The sequence below is a fragment of the Hypomesus transpacificus genome, chromosome 5 (genome assembly GCF_021917145.1).
Source record: "Hypomesus transpacificus isolate Combined female chromosome 5, fHypTra1, whole genome shotgun sequence".
Classification (NCBI taxonomy): Eukaryota; Metazoa; Chordata; class Actinopteri; order Osmeriformes; family Osmeridae; genus Hypomesus; species Hypomesus transpacificus.
Genome location: NC_061064.1, coordinates 1331996 through 1353219, shown reverse-complemented (window position 1 = coordinate 1353219; position 21224 = coordinate 1331996). Strand labels below are relative to the sequence as shown.

At 45.8% G+C, this 21224-nt stretch overlaps 2 protein-coding genes across 2 annotated transcripts; both read left to right on the top strand.

Moving 5' to 3' along the window:
• The first annotated feature begins 972 nt into the window (after positions 1-972).
• On the top strand, positions 973-8106 carry glra4b (glycine receptor, alpha 4b). The gene is made up of 10 exons (XM_047020204.1): positions 973-1215; positions 2751-2878; positions 3532-3599; positions 3976-4199; positions 5333-5415; positions 5575-5712; positions 5803-6017; positions 6228-6386; positions 6984-7076; positions 7304-8106. The coding sequence occupies exons 1-10, from the start codon at positions 1157-1159 to the stop codon at positions 7559-7561; spliced, it is 1425 nt and encodes a 474-aa protein (XP_046876160.1). The 5' UTR covers positions 973-1156; the 3' UTR covers positions 7562-8106.
• Positions 8107-10722: 2616 nt separating this feature from the next.
• nufip2 (nuclear FMR1 interacting protein 2) lies at positions 10723-19894 on the top strand. The gene is made up of 4 exons (XM_047020203.1): positions 10723-11210; positions 12539-14242; positions 14444-14476; positions 14608-19894. The coding sequence occupies exons 1-4, from the start codon at positions 11069-11071 to the stop codon at positions 14658-14660; spliced, it is 1932 nt and encodes a 643-aa protein (XP_046876159.1). The 5' UTR covers positions 10723-11068; the 3' UTR covers positions 14661-19894.
• Positions 19895-21224: the final 1330 nt, after the last annotated feature.

Sequence of the window (21224 nt, the reverse complement as noted above, 5' to 3'; positions counted from 1 at the left end):
TGAGAGGAGATGGAGGTGGCTTCGTGGAGAAAGGGCGCCTGACCTGTGCTTGCTGCCGCCATCACAAGCACTCAGCAAGTAGGACTCGAGTTTGTTTCTGAAGAGAACTCCCACATTAAAATTAAGGCTGGCCTACTTATCCTTTCTGGAAACACTTTCACATGCAGAGGTTTTTACAATATTCTGGTCCGTGGACACACTTTCCCTTTCAGAAAGACCCCACATGGGAGTAAGGAGTGGTCTCACGTTTGTCTTCAGAGTTCCCGGTACAGTAACGGTTCACAATGTGGTCCGCATGACGATTTACTGTAGAAGGAAAACGCCATGAAATGCTTTCTTCATATATGCATAAATGGATTACTTTACTGAAAGTTGCTCCATAGATATTAGCCTTGTTCAACAAGCCTGATGCAATTAGTGCAAAGAGTAGGGGAGGGTCAATTTAATGTACTGAATTAAACATTGATAATGCAAGATTAAACATATTCAGTCTCTGTTTCAGCAAGTTCAAAATATCTTTCACCTTATCTTCTCTCTGTCCTTGGCCTAAGACTTAAGTGTGTGTGACTGGTTTCTTTTCAATTTTAAATCAAATGACCATGATTCACAATACTTTTTTTTTGATGGACTACTTTTCAAATGTAACCTTTGTTTTAATCTAGTTATATATTGTAATATAATTAAGAAAGTAAAGTGTATAATTTAGCTAATAATTTAAATTTACTTGGCTATTTTTCTACTTTTATATAAAATTAAAATAATGTATTTCACTGCCAACCACAGCTTTGGCTATGAATCTAAACCGCTCATCAAAATCAAAAGCTGTCATAAGCATGAGAGCTTGAGCCTTGAGAAAAAACAAGGTCTAAAAATGGTAGCTGTCTCTTTAAATATTCCTGCTGGAATTCCTGAAGCATGTGGCCATGAGAGACACATCTTGTAGCCCTCTTCACAAACACTGAAACAGCCAAACTTCCCTCGCGACTGAATTATAGAGAGGCTGTGTCCTGGAGCATCCACCTGCGGAGAGCGAGGTTCACAGGACTGCCAGGTTACGGCACCAGCGCCATGCTCATCTGTCCAGGGTCACTGGCCACTCACTGACTTTTAAACAACATTGTTCATCTAGTTTTTGTAAAGAGTTTGTCTGTGGAGAATGCTCTCGCATGTGCTGTGGGCGGTCTGGGTCCCGTCTTTCTGCTTCCTCCAAGGCAGGTAAGAGGCGATACGACGACAAGATGCATATATATTGCTGTACTTATTATTGTTTAACTGACATTGAATTTTAGTGAAGGGGGGAAGGTAAAAAAAATAATTAAATTTTCTCCTCACTTATAACTTATAACAACTGAGAACTAAGAGTTTTTACTGAGGCAAGATAGTTTGTGATATATCTCATGTATTTCTATGTCTCCATAAGTTATCATTTAATTAATTCCCATTGCAAGAAAAAAATATAATTAATCTGTATTTTCCATGCCAAAGTTATTTAAATATAATTTATTTAGGAATAAATGGTCAGTGTTTTGGTTAGTGTGGCTTTCTGAGATATCACTCTGATGTAGTTATTGGTCTAAATGTTTTCCGTCTTTTACATCGCATTAAATATTTAAATCATACAACAAATCTCAATTTAGCTCAACGTTTCGAAACGATTATGACGTTAGTTGAGGGGGAGTCAGGTGGCTGAGCGGTTAAGGAATCGGGCTAGTAATCAGAAGGTTGCCAGTTCGATTCCTGGCTGTGCCATATTATGTTGTGTCCTTGGGCAAGGCACTTCACCCTACTTGCCTCAGTGGGAATTTCCCAGTACTTACTGTAAGTCGCTCTGGATAAGAGCGTTTACTAAATGACTAAATGTAAATGTAGTTTGAGAGCCGTGGTCAGAGCTGGATCTGGGCTGGAGAGATCTTGAGCATTCAGAAGAAAGACAACAGACTTTTTACTCCCACGGATTAGATATTTCACAAACAGAATTTAGAACTGTGCCCACATAACTATGGATGATACTACTAATACACGTAGTAACAAGCAGTTATCCAACACATCATCCAGTCATGATGTCTTCTCATAAGTTCACAACCCAAACCTCCAAACCTCTAGTTAAAACCATTGAGTATGCACTGACAGTATTGCTGTCACCTGCACACGCTGCATGTCCTGTGGTACCAGCAGACTAACTGCATGTCCTGTGGTACCAGCAGACTGACTGCATGTCCTGTGGTACCAGCTGACTAACTGCATGTCCTGCGGTACCGGCAGACTAACTGCATGTCCTGTGGTACCAGCAGACTAACTGCATGTCCTGTGGTACCAGCAGACTGACTGCATGTCCTGTGGTACCAGCTGACTAACTGCATGTCCTGTGGTACCGGCAGACTAACTGCATGTCCTGTGGTACCAGCAGACTAACTGCATGTCCTGTGGTACCGGCAGACTAACTGCATGTCCTGTGGTACCAGCAGACTAACTGCATGTCCTGTGGTACCAGCAGACTGACTGCATGTCCTGTGGTACCGGCTGACTAACTGCATGTCCTGTGGTACCGGCAGACTAACTGCATGTCCTGTGGTACCAGCAGACTAACTGCATGTCCTGTGGTACCGGCAGACTAACTGCCTGTCCTGTGGTACCGGCAGACTAACTGCATGTCCTGTGGTACCAGCAGACTAACTGCATGTCCTGTGGTACCGGCAGACTAACTGCATGTCCTGTGGTACCAGCAGACTAACAGCCTCCTCCTCTGCCAGGTTGGGGTTCTGTAAAGAGACGAAGCTTCCGAGCAGAGCAGTGAGGCCTCCGTCCCCCTCGGACTTCCTGGACAAACTCATGGGTCGGACGTCAGGGTACGACGCCCGCATCAGACCCAACTTCAAAGGTACGATAAAGGGTTGGATTTGGGTCAGAACCCTCACCCCCTTGGAACAGGTGCCTCTGCAGAGCAAATCTCAGCTGAGACATTTAGCATTAATCAAAGGATGTTGGACTTGGCAGCGTGATACTTATTGCCTGTGATTGTTTTTTGCTTCACACAGAAATTCCCCCATGTGTTCGTTTTGAGTTAGAGAAGCATCATTCGGCTTTCATGTTAACCCAGAGACCTATTTAAACCAGCTTGCGCGGCAGCAGATTCCAGAAGATTCCTTCTGACATGGTTCTTCCTTATTTCTCGGGGGTCAAGTTTCATTTATATTTCATACTTGCTCTACATCCCCGCAATGTATCAAGGCAAACTGGGTAAATCCCATCTGATCATCTATAAATACCCTTATGTGACTTAAGTAGAATCAATAAATCATACCCTTTTAGAAAATGAGGCGCTGAAATATTTAGAGTGTTGGTTGGAGCACTATAATAACAGGAATGTAATGAAAATGACAGAACCATTTTCATCTGTCTGTATAAGGACAACTGAATCCAGTCCTGGGCAGCTTGCCATGTCTGAATAAGAGAGCGAGCGATTCTTCAGCACAAACAAGACAGTCCCTATGTCATGGTCTTTTCACTTGATGAATTATGTATTTTTTTCAGGACCTCCTGTGAATGTCACCTGCAACATCTTCATTAACAGCTTTGGATCCATCACTGAAACCACCATGGTAAGGAATCATCCTCACCTTCATCATCACCATCACCTTCATCACCATCATCACCTTCATCATCACCACATTCATCATCATCATCACCGCCATCATCATCACCTTCATCATCATCACCTTCATCATCACCATCACCACCATCATCATCATCACCATTATCTTCAGCATCATCACCTTCATCATCACCATCACCACCATCATCATCATCACCATTATCTTCAGCATCATCACCTTCATCATCACCATCACCACCATCATCATCATCACCATTATCTTCAGCATCACCTTCATCCCCACCATCATCATCCCCACACATCTGGACCTTGAATCCAGTTTCCTCTGAACATCCCTAAACATTCCCTGTGGATCCCTGCAGGACTATCGCCTGAACGTGTTTCTCCGGCAGCAGTGGAACGACCCCCGCCTGGCCTACAAGGAGTACCCCGACGACTCCCTGGACCTGGACCCCTCCATGCTGGACTCCATCTGGAAGCCTGACCTGTTCTTCGCTAACGAGAAGGGAGCCAACTTCCACGAGGTCACCACGGACAACAAACTGCTGCGCATCTTCCATAACGGAAACGTCCTCTACAGTATCAGGTGACTGGGAAGGATGGTCAGGTGCTGGGGAACAGCCAGGGAACACCCAGGGAACAGCCAGGGAACACCCCGGGGAACAGCCAGGGAACACCCCGGGGAACAGCCAGGGAACACCCAGGGAACAGCAAGGGAACAGCCAGGGAACACCCAGGGAACAGCCAGGGAACACCCAGGGAACAGCCAGGGAACAGCCAGGGAACAGCCAGGGAACACCCAGGGAACAGCCAGGGAACACCCCGGGGAACAGCCAGGGAACACCCAGGGAACAGCCAGGGAACAGCCAGGGAACACCCAGGGAACAGCCAGGGAACACCCAGGGAACACCCCGGGGAACAGCCAGGGAACACCCTGGGAACAGCCAGGGAACACCCAGGGAACACCCCGGGGAACAGCCAGGGAACACCCAGGGAACAGCCAGGGAACACCCAGGGAACAGCAAGGGAACAGCCAGGGAACACCCAGGGAACAGCCAGGGAACAGCCAGGGAACAGCCAGGGAACACCCAGGGAACAGCCAGGGAACAGCCAGGGAACAGCCAGGGAACACCCAGGGAACAGCCAGGGAACAGCCAGGGAACACCCAGTGCTCCTGTGTCCTGCATCGCTCGTCTGATGTAGGCTGACAGGGTGGTCCGGCCCTCCAGAGTAGCTATAGTGGTGATGGAGATGATGATGGTGGTGATGGAGATGATGATTAGGATTACGGTAATGATGGTGATGAGGATTAGAGTTATATTGATGGTATTAGGTTATGATGATGTTGACGGTGGTGATGGTATAAGGTTATGATGATGTTGACGGTGGTGATGGTATAAGGTTATGATGATGTTGACGTTGGTGATGGTAGTGATGATGATGATGAAGATTAGGGTCATATGGATGGTGATGACCTACAGTGCCTTGTGCTCTTGGTAATTGGGGTCCAAACCTCCAGCCTCGGCTTTTGCCGTCCACCCTCGGCCTCAGATCTGAAACACACAGACGGCTCTGCCAACTCCACTCACCCTAACCTGACGAGGTGCGGGGGAACACCACGACACGAAGGCGGGAACGCGGTCACACAGAAGAAATCTAGCGGGAGTGTGTCATCCATCTCCACAGATTCCCCGTCTCACTGTCTGCCCATGTTCCCAGGCTCACGCTGATCCTGTCCTGCCCCATGGATCTGAAGAACTTCCCTATGGACAGTCAGCTCTGCACCATGCAGCTGGAGAGCTGTGAGTCTAATTCTGTTGCCTGTCCTCTGCCTCAGCTTGCTGCCGCTGTCGTCGGTTTCACAAATCTAATCTGGCCCACGGTCCAGCCTTCTGTTGTCGATGTGACAGAAACATCTCTCTCTGCGCTCCCTCTCCAACCCCTCTCCCTGTCGTTCACAGTTGGCTACACAATGAATGACCTGATATTCCAGTGGCTGGACGTGGGTGCTGTACAAGTGGCTGACGACCTGATGCTACCTCAGTTTGTACTGAAAGAGGACAAGGATATGGGTTACTGCACCAAGTACTACAACACAGGTAGCATGACATCAAGTGTTATTCTGCCGGCTAACAGCTCACCACCGAACGAGTGCACGGAAGATTGATGAATCTGTCTCCCACTGTCAGGTAAATTCACCTGCATCGAGGTCAAGTTCCACCTGGAGCGGCAGATGGGATATTACCTGATCCAGATGTACATCCCTTCGCTGCTCACAGTCATCCTATCCTGGGTCTCTTTCTGGATCAACATGGACGCCGCACCCGCCAGGGTGGGGCTGGGGATCACCACTGTGCTCACCATGACGACCCAGAGCTCTGGGTCAAGGGCTTCGCTTCCCAAGGTCAGAGACATCAAGTTTAACATAGGCAATGTGTTACAGCACAACTTTTGTTGTGTGTGTGTCCACCCCCCTCTTAAGAAAATAATGACGTAATTGTGCACCCCAAAGTTGATTTTCAGAACCGATCAGACATGGGAATTAACCGACGTAATGTTTCTGTTCCACTGAAACAACCGTTTCAATGGTGAGCCTGTGTGTGTTTATGTGCAGGTGTCGTATGTGAAGGCCATAGACATCTGGATGGCCGTCTGTCTCCTGTTCGTCTTCGCCGCGCTGCTCGAGTACGCAGCTGTTAATTTTGTCTCACGGCAACACAAAGAGTTCTTCAGACTGAAGAGAAAGCTGAAAGAACAACAGCGGCAGGGATCAGTGAGTACGAGCCCCCGCGAGGCCACACCCCCCGCGAGGCCACACCCCCAGGGCCTGCTGGCACCTACCGCTACACATGCCCAGTTGTGCAGGAGATAAAGAGTTCAGCTGCTTGTCGCATCCATGCCTCGGGATGCAAGGAGCACTGACCTGTTCTAAATTCAACCCGTCTCCTCCCTCCTCCTCCGGTTAGAAACTTCGCTTTCTGCTTCACTGAAAGGAAAAAAAATAGAAAAGGAAAAAAATAAGAATATAACTGAGGAAGAAAAAGACCTGAAAACGTTCATGAAGATATAGGCTATCTTCAGAAGGGTGTTTGCACTGAAGGGGAGAGTGCCTTAAATGCAAATCTATGTGAATTTGCAATGGAATAATGCTTCAAGAACGTTCTGTAATTTACCTTTAGTCCCAGATCTCGCTGTATTTTGAGTACTCACTCACTGGGTATAATTCCGATGCTTCTTACTAAATAATTCATTTAATCTCGAGAGATAGAAAAGAAACTACAACAACATAATTCAAGGCTATTTAAATCACAGCATGTCTGTATTTGCCGGCTGAACTTGTTTGTTTGTGTCTTGGCTGTTGACCACACAGGGTGGCTGTGACAACAAAAGCAAGGGGAACCACCACCCAGGCAACAGCGCTCCCCAGGGGAACACGCCCATGCCGTGCAGCGTGTGCGCCAGGGTAAAACAGCCTCTTTAACGCTAGCTGGAGAATTCCTCGTGTCAGATGTCATGGAGTGTGTTTAATGTGAACATAGTGTGTAAACATGTCCTCTCAACAGGTTTGCATGTGTTTGTTTACTAGTAGACCTGAGCATTCATCATTAGTCTGTACACCTTGAAAACCGTCTCCTACACTTAAGCTTAAGGTTGCGTCTGAATGACGGTAGGAGTCGTGTTTACCTGCAGGAGGAGGAGCTGGCCCAACAGAACCAAAACTTCTACTTCCCTGGTTATGGGATGTCGTCGGACGGAGCGGAGATGGACGCGGCGCCTGTCTTCGCTGACTTCCCTCCCGGCTTCTCCTTCTACCAGATCCGCCGGCGCTTTGTGGACCGGGCCAAGCGGATCGACACCATCTCCAGGGCGGTGTTCCCTCTCACGTTCCTGATCTTCAACGTCTTCTACTGGCTCACGTACAAGGTTCTGCGACACGAAGACATTTGACTAGTTTTCAAGAACAAACATTTAGCATTTACGGACAACCACCAGAAGACACAGCTAAACTGACGACGGTGAACTCTGTAGAACTCTTGGTCAAATCACATGTGCCCATGGAAGCTATAAATCAATTAATGTTATTTATTGATTTACACTTCAGTGAAACTGCAGATTTACACTGTCATTTCTGTGCTGTAGCTCATTTTACTGTCACAACTGTTAGGGCACAAGGCCAGGAGTTGAGTCAGGAATGCATGCTAAATCTTTAAAGTAGGCTCTTTCACAACCTTTTTCTCCTGTGGACTGGTAGCACTCATTGACTAGGTGGCCACTAGATTCAAAAAGGCAAAACACCAGATAATACCCAACATGTTAGAGAACTGTGTTGATGGGAAGAGACTATTTATACTTCAGGTCAAAGGAAAAAAGGTGACAAAATGATGCTGGAATTATCCGCTTATCACAGTGGACGGTTACATATAGGAGAACTAACTTGTTCATGTTATCTAAATTGTTGTTGGGACTGACAATAAAGTTAAAGATTGATGTTTGTGAGCTTGCGCCTTGTTTGATTGTTAATTTAGGAGTCAGTGAGTGAACACATACTGAACTGTAATGTACGTTCATGTTCCATCTGTGAGCACTTCTCCAATTCTCTAGGAGTCAGGGGTGTGTGAAATCTGCTGTTCCATTAGAAACTGTTAATATTGCATTACCATTATCACGTTTGTTTTCCTTCAGTTGTACTTACTGTAACAACTAGTCGGTTTGTCATAAAGTTACCTCCAGGCTTCTCTCTAATAAGTAGGCCTATTTCATAATTCATCCTAAATATGGATGGATCTGTGTGTTTGATAAGGGTTCTGACTGAACGTTCACGACAATAACACTATTGGTGTTATCTGCACTGCTTTTCATTCAAAGTAAAATATAACAAGTGCATAACTGAATGCAAGGTATTCCTGCCACAAAGTTTTAAACAATAGTAAAGAATATCATCGTTCGCACGTGACAGGTGCTGTATACCTGAGTGAGAATGCATTTATATTTGCAGGATTTCAAAATGTACAGTCGGTGCAAATTGGTACAACTGCATCCAAGGCGACGTGCAAGGAATAATCTCAGGGATTAGTGCCATCCGGTGAACAGCGATCAGTCCTCGATCGACTGAGGGACCGATCGACTACGAGCTGTCCAGATCCCTGTGTGGAGGACGGGACTTCTTCTAATGTGCGCTGATATCAGCTCTGCCTTCTGAAACAACAGCACCACCTCGTGTCCAAGCAGAGGACCTGCATCTGGGAGAAGCAGAGATGAGGAACACCCAACAACAAAAGATGAGCTGGAAGCAGGAACCAGGTTTCATTATACATGCAATACATGTATACGTTTCATTATACATGCAGACATTATACAAACGTTAGAAAATTGCATATCTGTCCCACCCAGGGAAGCTCTGGCGCTGAACATTCTTGAAAGAGAAAGTTCTAGAACGGCTGTGAACCCAGTACTCACTTCACCGTTCCTCAACTGCTCTCTGACCCACTGCAGGTGATAGGCTGTGTGTCTGTGTCTCCGCCCCTGCAAGGCTTCTGTTAACAGTGGGAGGAACATCAGAGAAACACCATTTCTGCACGTGTTACCTGTGCAGTGTTACCTGTGTGTTCTGCGTCAGACATGGCTGTGCTCTGCTGTCTTGTCAGCCGAGGAGGCTCCGAGCAACTTGATGTCCTCTGAACCGTCTTCAGGCTGTGGGAAAACATTTTACAGATATTGTAAAGAAGAGAAGATGTACAAATCTTGAAGATGTTCTTTCAAACTGGAGATGTGTTTGCTCTCAATAAAGACATGTTCATCTGCATCACACTCTCCACAACACACTAGTCTCACTAATTGCCTTCAGGAACAACAAAGATGTACCATGAGTAAGACCTCACCAACCAAGCCTCCAATCACCCCTACCCTGCTTCTGCCCCAACCCACACCCCTTTTTCCCCAGCCCCTGCCTCCCCCTGCCTCCCTCTGCCCTGCCTCCCTCTGCCTTGCCTCCCCCTGCCTCCCTCTGCCCTGCCTCCCCCTGCAGTACCAGCTCCCTGAGGCGGCCCAGCTGGGTCTGTTGTGCTCCTCCAGGATCTCCAGACAGGCCTCCAGCCCGGCCCTCTGTGGTCTTGGCCTTGGTCAAAAGAGAAGGAGGGAAGAGGAGGAGACAGAAAGAGGTGTAGGAGGGAAGAGGAGGAAACAGGAAGAGCTGTAGGATGGATAGGAGGAGACAGGAAGAGGTGGAGAAAGAGGAGGTGGCTTGCTGAGCTGTGTGGGAGCACCAGGGTGTGTGGGCCTGCCTGTCCACGCGTCCTGCTCCCAGGACAACCTGCACAGCCAGGTGGCCCCTCTGAGGGTGCTGGCTGAAGTACTGCTTTGACCTGAACTTGTTCTTCAGTGTTATGGCAAAGTCACGCATCTTCTCCCCCAATGTCGTCTGTTTAGAGAGGACGAGACAGACCGAGAACATGGTCTCAAGAAAATTGTTCCTTTATATCTATATCTATATATGGGAGAAGAGAAGAGGATTATTTCGACTAGTACATTTTCTAATTTTTATATTTTATATTCTTATAGGTTTATCATATGCATCTTCCTGCCACAGTAAATTCCTTGGGTGTGTAAACTCACTTGGTGAATAAAGCTGATTCTGAGGAGAGGAGATGAAATAGGAGTGGGTGATTCGAATTTCTATGCTAATATGTCTAAACTTGTATCATCAGCTATTATCACTTCTATGGGTAGGTGTATTGTAGGTTACGTGCAATATATTTACTGAGTCACAACCGATAATGTGTGTTGCAAATTATGCAAATAAATCCAGATGTATGTTTTTAGACTAAAGTTGTTTGCTTACTCTTATTTCTATTTTAGCAATGCGAGACCCACCCCCGTCTGAGATGTGCATGTTGGCGGCTTTATTTAGATGTGAGGCGCTGCGAATGTGACTACACACCAAGTAGGGGGATTGAAGACTCATAACTAGGGCACCATCTAGTGACTTCAGAGCAAAACAACCATTCGCTTTTATCCAACTAACGCGTAGAGATCTGTACCAAATCATCAAATCACCTTTCAGCAGGGTGCGACCAAAAGGATGACTTTAATAGACTTTGGACTTAAACTATTCAACAAGCTTCTTAGAGTCCAGACCATTCTGACTCACACTGGTGGAAACACGACACTGCGCCCAGATTACAGAATTCGGTTGTCTACTCTATAACATGCCTGTTTTCTGAGAACAACCAAACACGTCCCAACTCATTGGATTTCGAGAGAGGGGTGGGGTCCACCCAAAATAGTAGCTTTGATACTTTTTAGACATTCTGCTGACGTATTCATGGGCCTCAAATAGCTTCCGTTTTACACTGTCGTTGATTGGGTGATTCTACAGCCGACTCTAGTTTCCCATCGGCAGTCTTCTACTCTGCAGACACTGCTGGTGGAAGCAGTCGGATATTCTATTACACTTCAATGGAGGAACAGCCCAAAGTCCGGGCACAAGAGAGACGATATCACCCCCATGGAGAAGAAAGAAGTCCCATTCAATTGAAAACGTCTATAAAAAATGAGCAGATCCACTTCCAGGATCAGGAAACGCAGACGAAGAAAACAGGTTGGGCCATCCGGAAAAGTTAGCCAGCCAGTCAGCAGGCTGATCAGCTAGCTGTGGCTAGCTAGCTAACACTTAGCTAGTGGCTAGCGTCAATGACTAAGCCAGTCGAAATGACCTGCCAGCTAGCTGTCATCGTTGTAACAAACGTTAAAGTGTAATGGCTGTTAGCGTAAAATAACACCACGTAGTTTTTTTAAGTGGTTAGACAAAAGTAAACCTGACATGATGCTGCTAGTTGTGGTTGGGGTGAACATAGCGTGACAGCTGTCACTGGTGATTTGACAGATGGGGGATTGACCTTGTGCACCGAGTATTCGCCACCCAGTTTTTGCCATTTTACCCCGTTAACAATTCCATCAACAAATTAATTTGTCCATATATATGCTTACAATTGTTACACGTGTTTATATATGGCTGTCCTAAGAATGTAAAGATGCATTGAACTACTTTTAAAACGGATTCGTGTTCGGCTGGCTAACAAGCCGGCTCCACTGGAATGTTCTGCTGCCTTTTCCTGTCGGCCATGTTACAACATGAATGCTAGCTAGCTAGCTCACTACCAATCCCAGTTATTTAGCTGGCTAGCTGACAGTGTGCACTGTGTCTATAAGATTCAAGTCGGAATGCATCTATTTAACGGCCTATTCTTTATCCTCAGCTACATGTTTTCATTAAATATTCATTATTATGCGAGTTTTATTTGTGATAAACGGTAGACCGACTAGCGAATATGAACTAGCCAGCGCTAGCTGCCTGCAACCAGTAGCTTCCTCGCTAGCTGAGGTTAGGCACAGTAGGCCTGTTGCATCTCCTAGTCCTATCTTGGCTGGCCACCAACCTTGAAGCCACGCAAACATTTCGATCTTACACAAATAGTTAACATGAATGTGCATGAAGCTTACGAAACAAGGAGTCAGCTAGCAATTCAACGTTTGCTAAGAACACTTTGTAAATGCATGCCCCCATGTCACGAAGGATATTTTTTGTTTTGCACATCTGAACAAGTTTATTAGTATAAATTAGTTTATTACAATAAACGACTTAAAACGGCAACCACCTTACCAGTTACCAAATGTAGCTTAACAATAATGACTTAATTCCCATTGGGACTTGTTGGCTAACATTAATTTAGAATTGATCATCTTAATTACATTACTTAATCAACTAAACTTTTCAATCAATGTAATATAGTTTGTACTTTGACAACTCTAACATGGTGGACTTTTCCTGACCTGGACAATGAGTCTATACTACTGAGAAATGTACAGACTAACAGATGAGGGTTGGGTCATTTCAACTAATTTGTTTGTAATATTTTGTATTCTTAGGAAATGGCAAATTAAACCCCAGTGATGTTGGGGGGGAAAGGATCCAGTCTGCAGATCACACAGCTGGTACCGCACACGCCACCACAAACAATGGTAACAGACATTTGACAAATGCCAACGCGAGACAGAAGTCGACACAAAAGGTTTACTCCTCTGCTCCACCCGCGAGCGGCTTGGTCCAGACTAAGACGATGACTAGTGATGACAAGGCCCGGGCCTTGGACGTCCACCACTGTGAGGGTCAGGAATCGGAAAAGAACGACTCGGCTTCGCTACAGAACGGGGAGGTGAACTCTGTTTATATCACCAACGGTTTCTCCGGCGACCCCGCCCCTGACCACGACGGCAGCGGGTCTGAAGGTGGATACACCACTCCTAAGAGACGCAGGGGTGGAAGGAACGGCATCAAGACCTGTGAGAATGTGACGAGAGACGGGAACAGAGACATGCAGCACGGCTGCGCCTCGGCCGAATCTGAGGCGTCCAGCCCTGAGGCGTGCGACCCTGAGGCGTGCGACCCCGGGGCCGGCCCCAGACCCTACGGCACCAAGTCAGCCCATAAAGCAGACGTCCACACACTACCCAGACGGACAGCGGTTCCTGAGGACGCGAGGGGAGACCTGCAGAGGAAAGACTCTGACAGTAAGACAGCAGGCGCTTCTGGTAAAAGGTTTGAGGACCGGACCAAAGCCAAGCTCTCTTCCTCAACTAAAGAGGATTCTTGGACTTTGTTTAAGCCTCCTCCAGTGTTTCCTGTGGACAATAGCAGTGCTAAAATCGTGCCCAAGATCAGTTATGCAAGTAAAGTGAAGGAAAACCTAAACAAGCCAGCGCAAGCTGGAGGAGAGTCGCTGGCTCCTCAGGCACCTATCAGACTGTCACAGGTCCCCATGTCTGCTATGAAAACCATCACCTCAGCTAGCTTTACTAACGGACCCATTTCTGGAGATGGAAACGGCGTCCCGTCTGGTGGTACCTTCTTTGCTTCTGCTGCTAGTAGTATCCCACCAGCCCACTCTCTCCCCTGCGGCGAGAACGTAGCATCTTCTTCGGACAGTAACTGTAGCTCCTCAATCAATCCCGCAGCAGCTTTTGAAACGAGGAAGTGTACTCTTTTCATTCCCTTAAACCCTTTAAATATGCAACCTGTGCTCCCCAGTGCACGTCAAGTGGACAACCCAGCGTCTCAGACACATCAGAAGGGCCTGGGAGAAATCTTCCACAATCAGTGGGGTCTCTCTTTCATCAACGAGCCCAACATGGGAGCTGAGGGAGGAGGCGGCCAGCAGCGTGGGGAGGGGAAGGCCCTGCCGGTCACTTTTCAAGGGGAGTGTACTGTCGCTGCAGACCAGCCATGTCCTGACGCAAGCTCCCCTAGCCCCGAGCCTGCCAGCGTTACTGTAGACCTGGACAGACGGACTAGTACCCCCGGTGGTGTGTCCACTGTTTCCTGCCCTGCTTCAGGGGCGAGGGAAGAAGGAGCCGGCCTTCATCATGCTGGCCTCGACAAGTCAAAGGGCGAGGCTAAGAGTCTGGCTGCATCGCAGGCTGCTTCCTGTAAACCGACTGCTGAGACGGTCCAGTCGTCGTTGACCACCCTGGAGTCGGGGCTTTCCAAGGTGCAGGCCCGGCTCAGGAGCCTGGATCGAAGGTGTAGCTGGGGGTCGTTTGATCTTAAAGCTGCTGTTAATTATCACACTAAAGGTAATTTGTAATCTACTCGCTTGAAATTGAAATGAGTGTCTAGTTGTCTTTGTTTGATTATAAGTGAAATTTGATGAATCTCTGAAATGTTCATATTTCCTTCTAGCTCTCTTTCAACCTACTTTTATTGGTCTGGTCTTGGATGTAAAACAGTTTGACATGTCAGTTATCATAATCCATGTTTGTGTCTTTGTCCTACAGAAATGGGATACATCTTAAGTTTGCAAAAACAAGGTATGGGACTCTGACCCATTTACTTATTTTATATGTATTTATGTTGTTGTATGTTATGCTAACAAACCAAACAACAAAAAGTATCAACTCACTGACTTATCAACCCTGTGTTTTTCTTTTTCCATCCCCAGATCCAAATCGAGTCGTGCTTTACGATGAGCCCCAGCGTGCACCAGACCAGTGAGGGAGAATGTGGACACGAAGCCAGCGACTGGCTCAGTGCTACGGTCACAAGCACGGCAGTTGGGATTGCTTTCAAAAACAAAACAGAGTGAGAGAGAACTGAGAACGATGGTCGAGTGTGTGTGTGTGTGTGTACGTGTGTGACAGACTTTCTGTGGGATAATGGACTCACATTTTTGGGGGTTGATGGGGGGTCATCTGATCGAAAAACAAATTGAAGACGAGGAGGGAGGTTGAAGACATTGTGAAATAAATCAAGGTATTGGGAAGAAAATTGTGTGCCGGAGTTTGGAACTACGAAAGGACCAGTACCCTTGCTGTGAGAGGGCTGTTGCCTCCAACTTGAACAGACTCTTGACACTTTCAGCTGTGACAGACCTTGGTGTGTGTTCCTTCTCTGGGCGTGAAAGGAACAGAGCCCCCCTCCAGCCTTGAACCTGTCGAACTGTGGTGACTCTTGTCTCACTGTAGGATGCCTCAATCATTTTATTTCTCTATGCGTTCAAACGTACATCCTGGGTATATCCTAGTTTATGCATACACATCAATATGTACAATTGTGAATCCATTGTGAGAGAAGTGAATCGGTGAAGAACGCCTGGAGTGTGAGCTGGTGCTACCAGGCAGGAAGCTTGACAAGGTTTAGGGTTGAACGACAACTGAAAGCATTGGTCTTCATTTCTTTAGCGTGCGTCCAGAATATTGACTCTGGGGTGTGTTTTTGTTTTGACACTATTTTTGTTTGTCCTGTACGATGAGATGTGAACCACCGTGTGATGCTCCCACGTGCAGACAAGCATCAGGCCTGGGAGAGCGTCAGGGCTGGGAGGGTCAGGGCTGGGAGGGTCAGGGCTGGGAGGGTCAGGGCTGGGAGGGTCAGGGCACTAACACTCAGCCAGGTCGGCATCTGGTGATATGTGTGCGGAGCAACCTGACACCAGGACATTGGTAGAACTAGTCCTTATTTGGGGAAATTAACCTATGTATCTTTTTCTTTCTTTTTCTTAAGCCCTTATGATTTAATCAATCCACATATTTGGTGGCATCAGTTATTTTACTATAGTGGTTGATTTCCTCTTCAACTTGAGATTAGTTTCAAAGAACTTTCATGAGACTAGTTCTGGAAGAACCATAAAATGACTTGTTATGGAGCAAGGGCTACGTGTTCTCTTTCAGGGGGAGGATTTGCTGTGTTTAGTCTGTAGAGAGGCCTGAGTCCTATGCTATTATTTTGGCTACATTTGCATACACCACTTTTTGTTGCTTGTTATCTTAGCACGGAGACTTATTTTTCATTTTTCTAATGTACCTGTTATGTTAATATTTCATGCCATCTCTACGTTGGTCTTTAATCTTTTTGTAGGTATTACGATTTTGTTGCACGTCTTTTACTGGTGTAGATAAACGAGTTGTTGATGATAATTGACAGTACTGTTATAACGCGAAGCAAAGATTACAGACAAAAAGCAATACTGTCCGATGACCCTGACCATGACAACAGTTGTGATACCAGTTACTCGCAGGTAACTTCTACTTCCAATCTTGGGCAGTGTGTAAAAATGTCCCTAGTTCTCTCTTTTGGGCGGTCATGAACGTTTAGGAGATTAAGGTGATGGTTTTGAGTTTTGCTGACATGCTTTTCTCCACACTTGTAAGATGAGTTTCCACACTACCTGAGCTGGTGCTGGCTGACCTCGAGCTGCACGTTGTGTTGTGGACGGAGACCTGTGGGTGTGGAACCACCATGTTTCACTGGGGTGGTTTTAGCCATGGGAGGAAGTCTGACTCACAAGTTCCTCTTCCATGGTATTCAGTGATTTAGATGTGTGGATTAATAGCACTTTATGTAAACTAATTGTTTTTATCTTTTAATTACAAACCGATATGTGAGGACATGAAATACTCCTTTCGAGAATGGCTATAGGCTGTTGATATTTTTCAGAAAAACAAAGATAAATACAGAAATATAAAATGTCAGTCAGGTAGTGTCGGTGAAGCCATGTTGTTTTCCGCCGGTCTAGTGGGATGCCCAACGTTTGACCAGCTCACACCCAGAATGAGACTTAGGAATACTCGAATGAGCTGTGACTAAAAACCAAAATGTTAAGCTTGCTGAGGGGCGCATCATGCAAGCAGCTGGCCTTAACGCTAAGCTTTGGAGCGACGAAGCTCTGAAGCTGTTTGTCCACACAGATTCCCTTAGTTAAGTATTCTGTTGTGCTCTGGTGTCAACCCTTAAATGAAAAATGTGGTCCTTGTTCGGTTCAGATGACCTGTCAGTCATGGGTTGAAACGCTTCTCCTCGGTTTACAGTAGCTAAGAGTCAGGCCTGTTAATATGCAATGGCAGGAGTTCATCTGCACTTCCTTGTTGTGTCCTCTTGTGTTTTCACATCACAGCGTGCAGAGTGATGAGGAACGTCAAAGAAGTCTCACACACCACTGCTACACACACACACACACACACACACTGGCTACGTGCTACACACAGGTTTCTCTGAGATCACCTGCAGAGGGTAGACCTGTGGGATTCAAAAGGCTTGGTTTACATTCATCGTACGCTGTGTGTGTCCAAGTGGTTTAGCTCAAACTGTCAAATGTCTTACGGCTGCAGAGTAAGCCAGTGGAAGTCACACATGCAGTAGTGTATGCGTGTTTTTATTTGTCTTATCCGCTGTGTGGGAAATGTTACTACTGGGTCTGCTTTGCGTAGTTCAACAGTTTGGACATAGTTTATACAACCAGAGGTTATGATTATATAACCAGAGGTTATGTCTCTGTCTCTTAAATGGTCTCTGTCCATGCGCAGTTCATGAAAGAACTTGACCAAGTTCCCTTGAAATGTTCAACATTCATAAACCCCCATGGGGGGGAATCAGTAAGCCCAAACCCTTTTGTCTCCTCTGTTTCTGAGTGGATCCTCTGCTCCTGAGTGGATCCTCTGCTCCTGAGTGGATCCATGTTTTTGCCTCTTACTGTACAACAGGTGACCTGTCAGCGGTTAAGTGTTGGTGTGTGTTATGGACAGTCCTGACAGAGTTGTGTGTATTGATTTTATAAGAAGTGTTCTCTTCTGTTATAAACAATTGCATTTGAGCAGATTCTTGTTCTGCACATGGAGTATCACAAATGTGGCCCACTTCGGCCCCCATATTTTAAAGCACTTAGCAAATCAAAATGGGTATTTTTGAATATGCATCTAAATATAATAGCTTTGCCTATTACTTTAGTCTTGCAATCTGTAAACCAAAAGCAGGTTCTTGATAGTGGAGTACTTATTATGTGAGTGAGTGTGTTAGCTTACTTCATGTGGGTACAGAAAAGCATTAACATGAGGATTCTGGCTGTATTTTCACCTCTTTTACCCCTGCCCCCCCCCCCCCCAACCCTTTAAGGATGTTGCTGAAGGCCACCAAGGGTTCGAGATGAGTGGAGCCTTGTGGCCAGGATGTTTGGGAGTATGCACGCTAAAATGTGTTCTTCAAATAATATGCAAGGTTCCCCTCTTATGATTCATGTTCAGGTGCCTGTGAGAAAAGTATACTTATACCAGTGATTTTTGATAATGTTAATTTTTTAAATTGCTTCCAAATTGTATCTGTGCCATGTGTCTCTTCGCTCCTTTTTTTAAACATTTCTAAGACAGTTGCTCTTCAAATTTCCTGACTGCTATAATTTTGCTTCCTTTCACTGGAATGGAAGAAACTGAAAGACTTATTGTATTTAGGAGTTATTAATGCAAATGTCATGGCTTGAAAATCATTTACCTGCAATCATTCTTCAAGTTGTCTTCATGTTAATGAAAACTGTTAGCTGGGATACTCAGCTATTTGTCCAAGGTGTAAAGTAGCACATCTTTCAATTTATTTGTTTGATTTGTTCTAACGCATTAATGTATTAACTTTTATGTCTTTGTTTAAAAAAAAAAAAAAAAGAAAGAAAAAAAAAGAAAAGGGGGGGGGAAGCTGAGTTTATTTTTGAATTGTCACTTAATTTATTCATAGATGCACAATTAGAACGAAACTACTTTGCTTCAAAAGAAAATTATAGGGAGAATTAAGATGTCATACCGTTTGAAAAACCTGTTAGACTACTTAGTTATTATTGTGGCTGAATTATAACTTTCATTTTAGAGCCTCAATGTTTATATCTTGTGGCCAATGGCAATAGTACCCCTTAGTTACCCCCCCCCCCCCCCCCCCCCCCCCCCCCCCCCCAACACCCTCCTTAAGTTCTTGTGAATGAGTTTTTGAAGCATTTCCTCCAACAGTTGTGGTGTGTGTGTGCGTGCGTGCGTGCGTGCGTGCGTGCGCCAGTCGGACCCTGGTTTTGTGTTGGCGAGGCTCTTGGTTTTTTGGTGTTAAAGTTGGGCGAGCGTGTTGAAGTCCAGTATAATAACTCTTATTACACATTCGCCAAAAGGTACACTAGATGTTGGGGTACGGTGACTGTCGCTCCCCTAGGAGGGGGGGGGGGGGGGGGGGGGGGGGGGGGGGGGGGGGGGGGGGGGGGGAGAGAGAGCCAACCAGAGGGAGTACCTAATGGGGTTAAGCCAGGCGTGTGTTCCTGTGAGTGTTGTCTCAACTGTAGCAGCTGAATGTCACTATGGGTGTATGATGGTATGAGTGTAGACAAATACTAAAAGAAAAACAATATATAATAGACATAACAAATACCGAAAGTGCTGCTTCTTCACGCAGTTTTCAACTGTAACGGGGAAAAGCTGGACTGTATGTTTGTGTTCCATTTGGACTTTTCTCTTATTTCTTGTTGCCCATGTTTGTTGTAAAAAGCATATTGTGTGTATGGGGGGGTAGCCTTTACGGTTTATGGCATCGAAAAGTGATCTGTGAACTCACACCTCTCTCTGTGATAGGGACAAGGGAAATGTGAGTCTTGCTTGTGTCTGAGAGGTTATGTGCTAAAGCTGAGAGGTGTGTTTGAGAATCACAGATGAAGCACATCTTCGTTTCTCGTGGCTGTTGTGCCTGCCGTTACTAGTCTGCTCCTGGTCAGTTGACACCCTCAGAATTTTCCAAGGCAGCAGCATGATTTTTTTTCTTTTTTTTCTGAATTTAACCAATGCATCTCATTACAAATACCTAAATGTTTTTTTTTGTTTTTTTTTTAAGCATGATAACCCTCCAAATTCAAAACCAATGTAATACATTTAATTAAAAAAACTTGTGTTCACGATTTCAGTTTCCATTAAAATGTTCAATTTTCTTTAAAAATCCTGGCTGGTCTTGCTTGTCTTGTGTTTGTACGTTTTTATTTTAACTAGCTATAGATATGTAATTGCAGTGTCAGCTTTCGGACACTAGATGGTGGCATTTCAAACGTTTCACCTACATTTGTAGCAGCACTCCTGCCTTTACCGTAGACTCCTTAAAGATGGCATCCCCGTTCATTTCTATGGAAAGTGTACGATGGCGCGAAACGGACCGCGCCATCTTTCAACTTCCGGTTTTGCGCAGAGCACTACAGTCAGAGCCTGTTTAAGGATATATTATTAGACATTCTATGCTACAGTGGCTCCTGTAGGCCCGCACACCATACCCTTCTCAGACCCCACACTATTCTTTTCAATTGTCAAAACCCAAATCATCCAAGATGGCCTCTCATGTTAAGACTCTCACATAATCCTACTCCTCCATGAGGCGATTTTGATTTTTTACATTCCCTAGCAACCCCAAAATTTTATCTAGCGATTTTTCACAAATCTAGCGACTTTCTGCTACTTTGGCAATCTATGTGTTATACTTCTGTGTTGTCATAGAAAGACGCCTCTCCCCCGCGTGTGAGGCCAGCTTTCACTCCCACTATGTACAGTAACTTACTTTTACTTGGGCAAACCACCCTCTAGATGGCGTCGGGAGATCATTTTTGGTGGATATAACTTTGCCTTAGAGCCTGCTGAGCAGGTTCATAAATATGTATCTTACGTCACAGATAGTTCGCCTCGAACGGCCGCTCTTTGCTACTGATAATTTGCAGTTTATTCATTTGGTGTGAGGACCGAACTTACGAGGCGCTAAAGTTTCAAAGTGACCTTAAACGTTGCAAACTGTTCTGACGTTCTGTGATCAACCAGCAGAGGGCAGTACGTATCAGAGTAAACATGGCACCTTGTGTGAGGTCAGGTTGGAGCTGAAGAGCTAGGACGTTAAAGATGATGTAGTGTTGCAGAGAGGGTCAGAAAGTTCCGTCCAGGGGAACCAGTGGGCTGTTTCAGAGATCGTGATGGTGTCAGGCATCGCTGATAAACACGGTCATTCTCTTCTCTCTGGATTAAAGTGATAACAGGACTGTGTTCCTGTCCGCCCAGCCCTTTAACCGGACTGGGTGATGGGCAGATGAGCATATCTGTATTCCCAGACGGGCCCTTGCGGTCCACCATCACTGTCTGCCTTTGTCGGCCCAGGAGAGAGTGATGACGCCTCTCATTGTGGTCTCCGATATGACAAACAGGGAACAAGATTACCCTTGGCATGGAGGCAGGATGGATGGACGGAGGCTTTGTCTCAGCGAGTGTCCTTGTGGCTGACAGAGCCTCGGGTGATTGC

Coding starts and splice junctions, on each gene's coding strand:
- glra4b (XM_047020204.1), top strand. CDS start 1,157: ATGCTCTCGCATGTGCTGTGGGCGGTCTGGGTCCCGTCTTTCTGCTTC. Junction 2,879..3,531: donor CATCAGACCCAACTTCAAAG/GTACGATAAAGG, acceptor TATTTTTTTCAG/GACCTCCTGTGAATGTCACC. Junction 6,387..6,983: donor AACAACAGCGGCAGGGATCA/GTGAGTACGAGC, acceptor TTGACCACACAG/GGTGGCTGTGACAACAAAAG.
- nufip2 (XM_047020203.1), top strand. CDS start 11,069: ATGGAGGAACAGCCCAAAGTCCGGGCACAAGAGAGACGATATCACCCC. Junction 14,243..14,443: donor TGTTAATTATCACACTAAAG/GTAATTTGTAAT, acceptor TTTGTCCTACAG/AAATGGGATACATCTTAAGT. Junction 14,477..14,607: donor CTTAAGTTTGCAAAAACAAG/GTATGGGACTCT, acceptor TTCCATCCCCAG/ATCCAAATCGAGTCGTGCTT.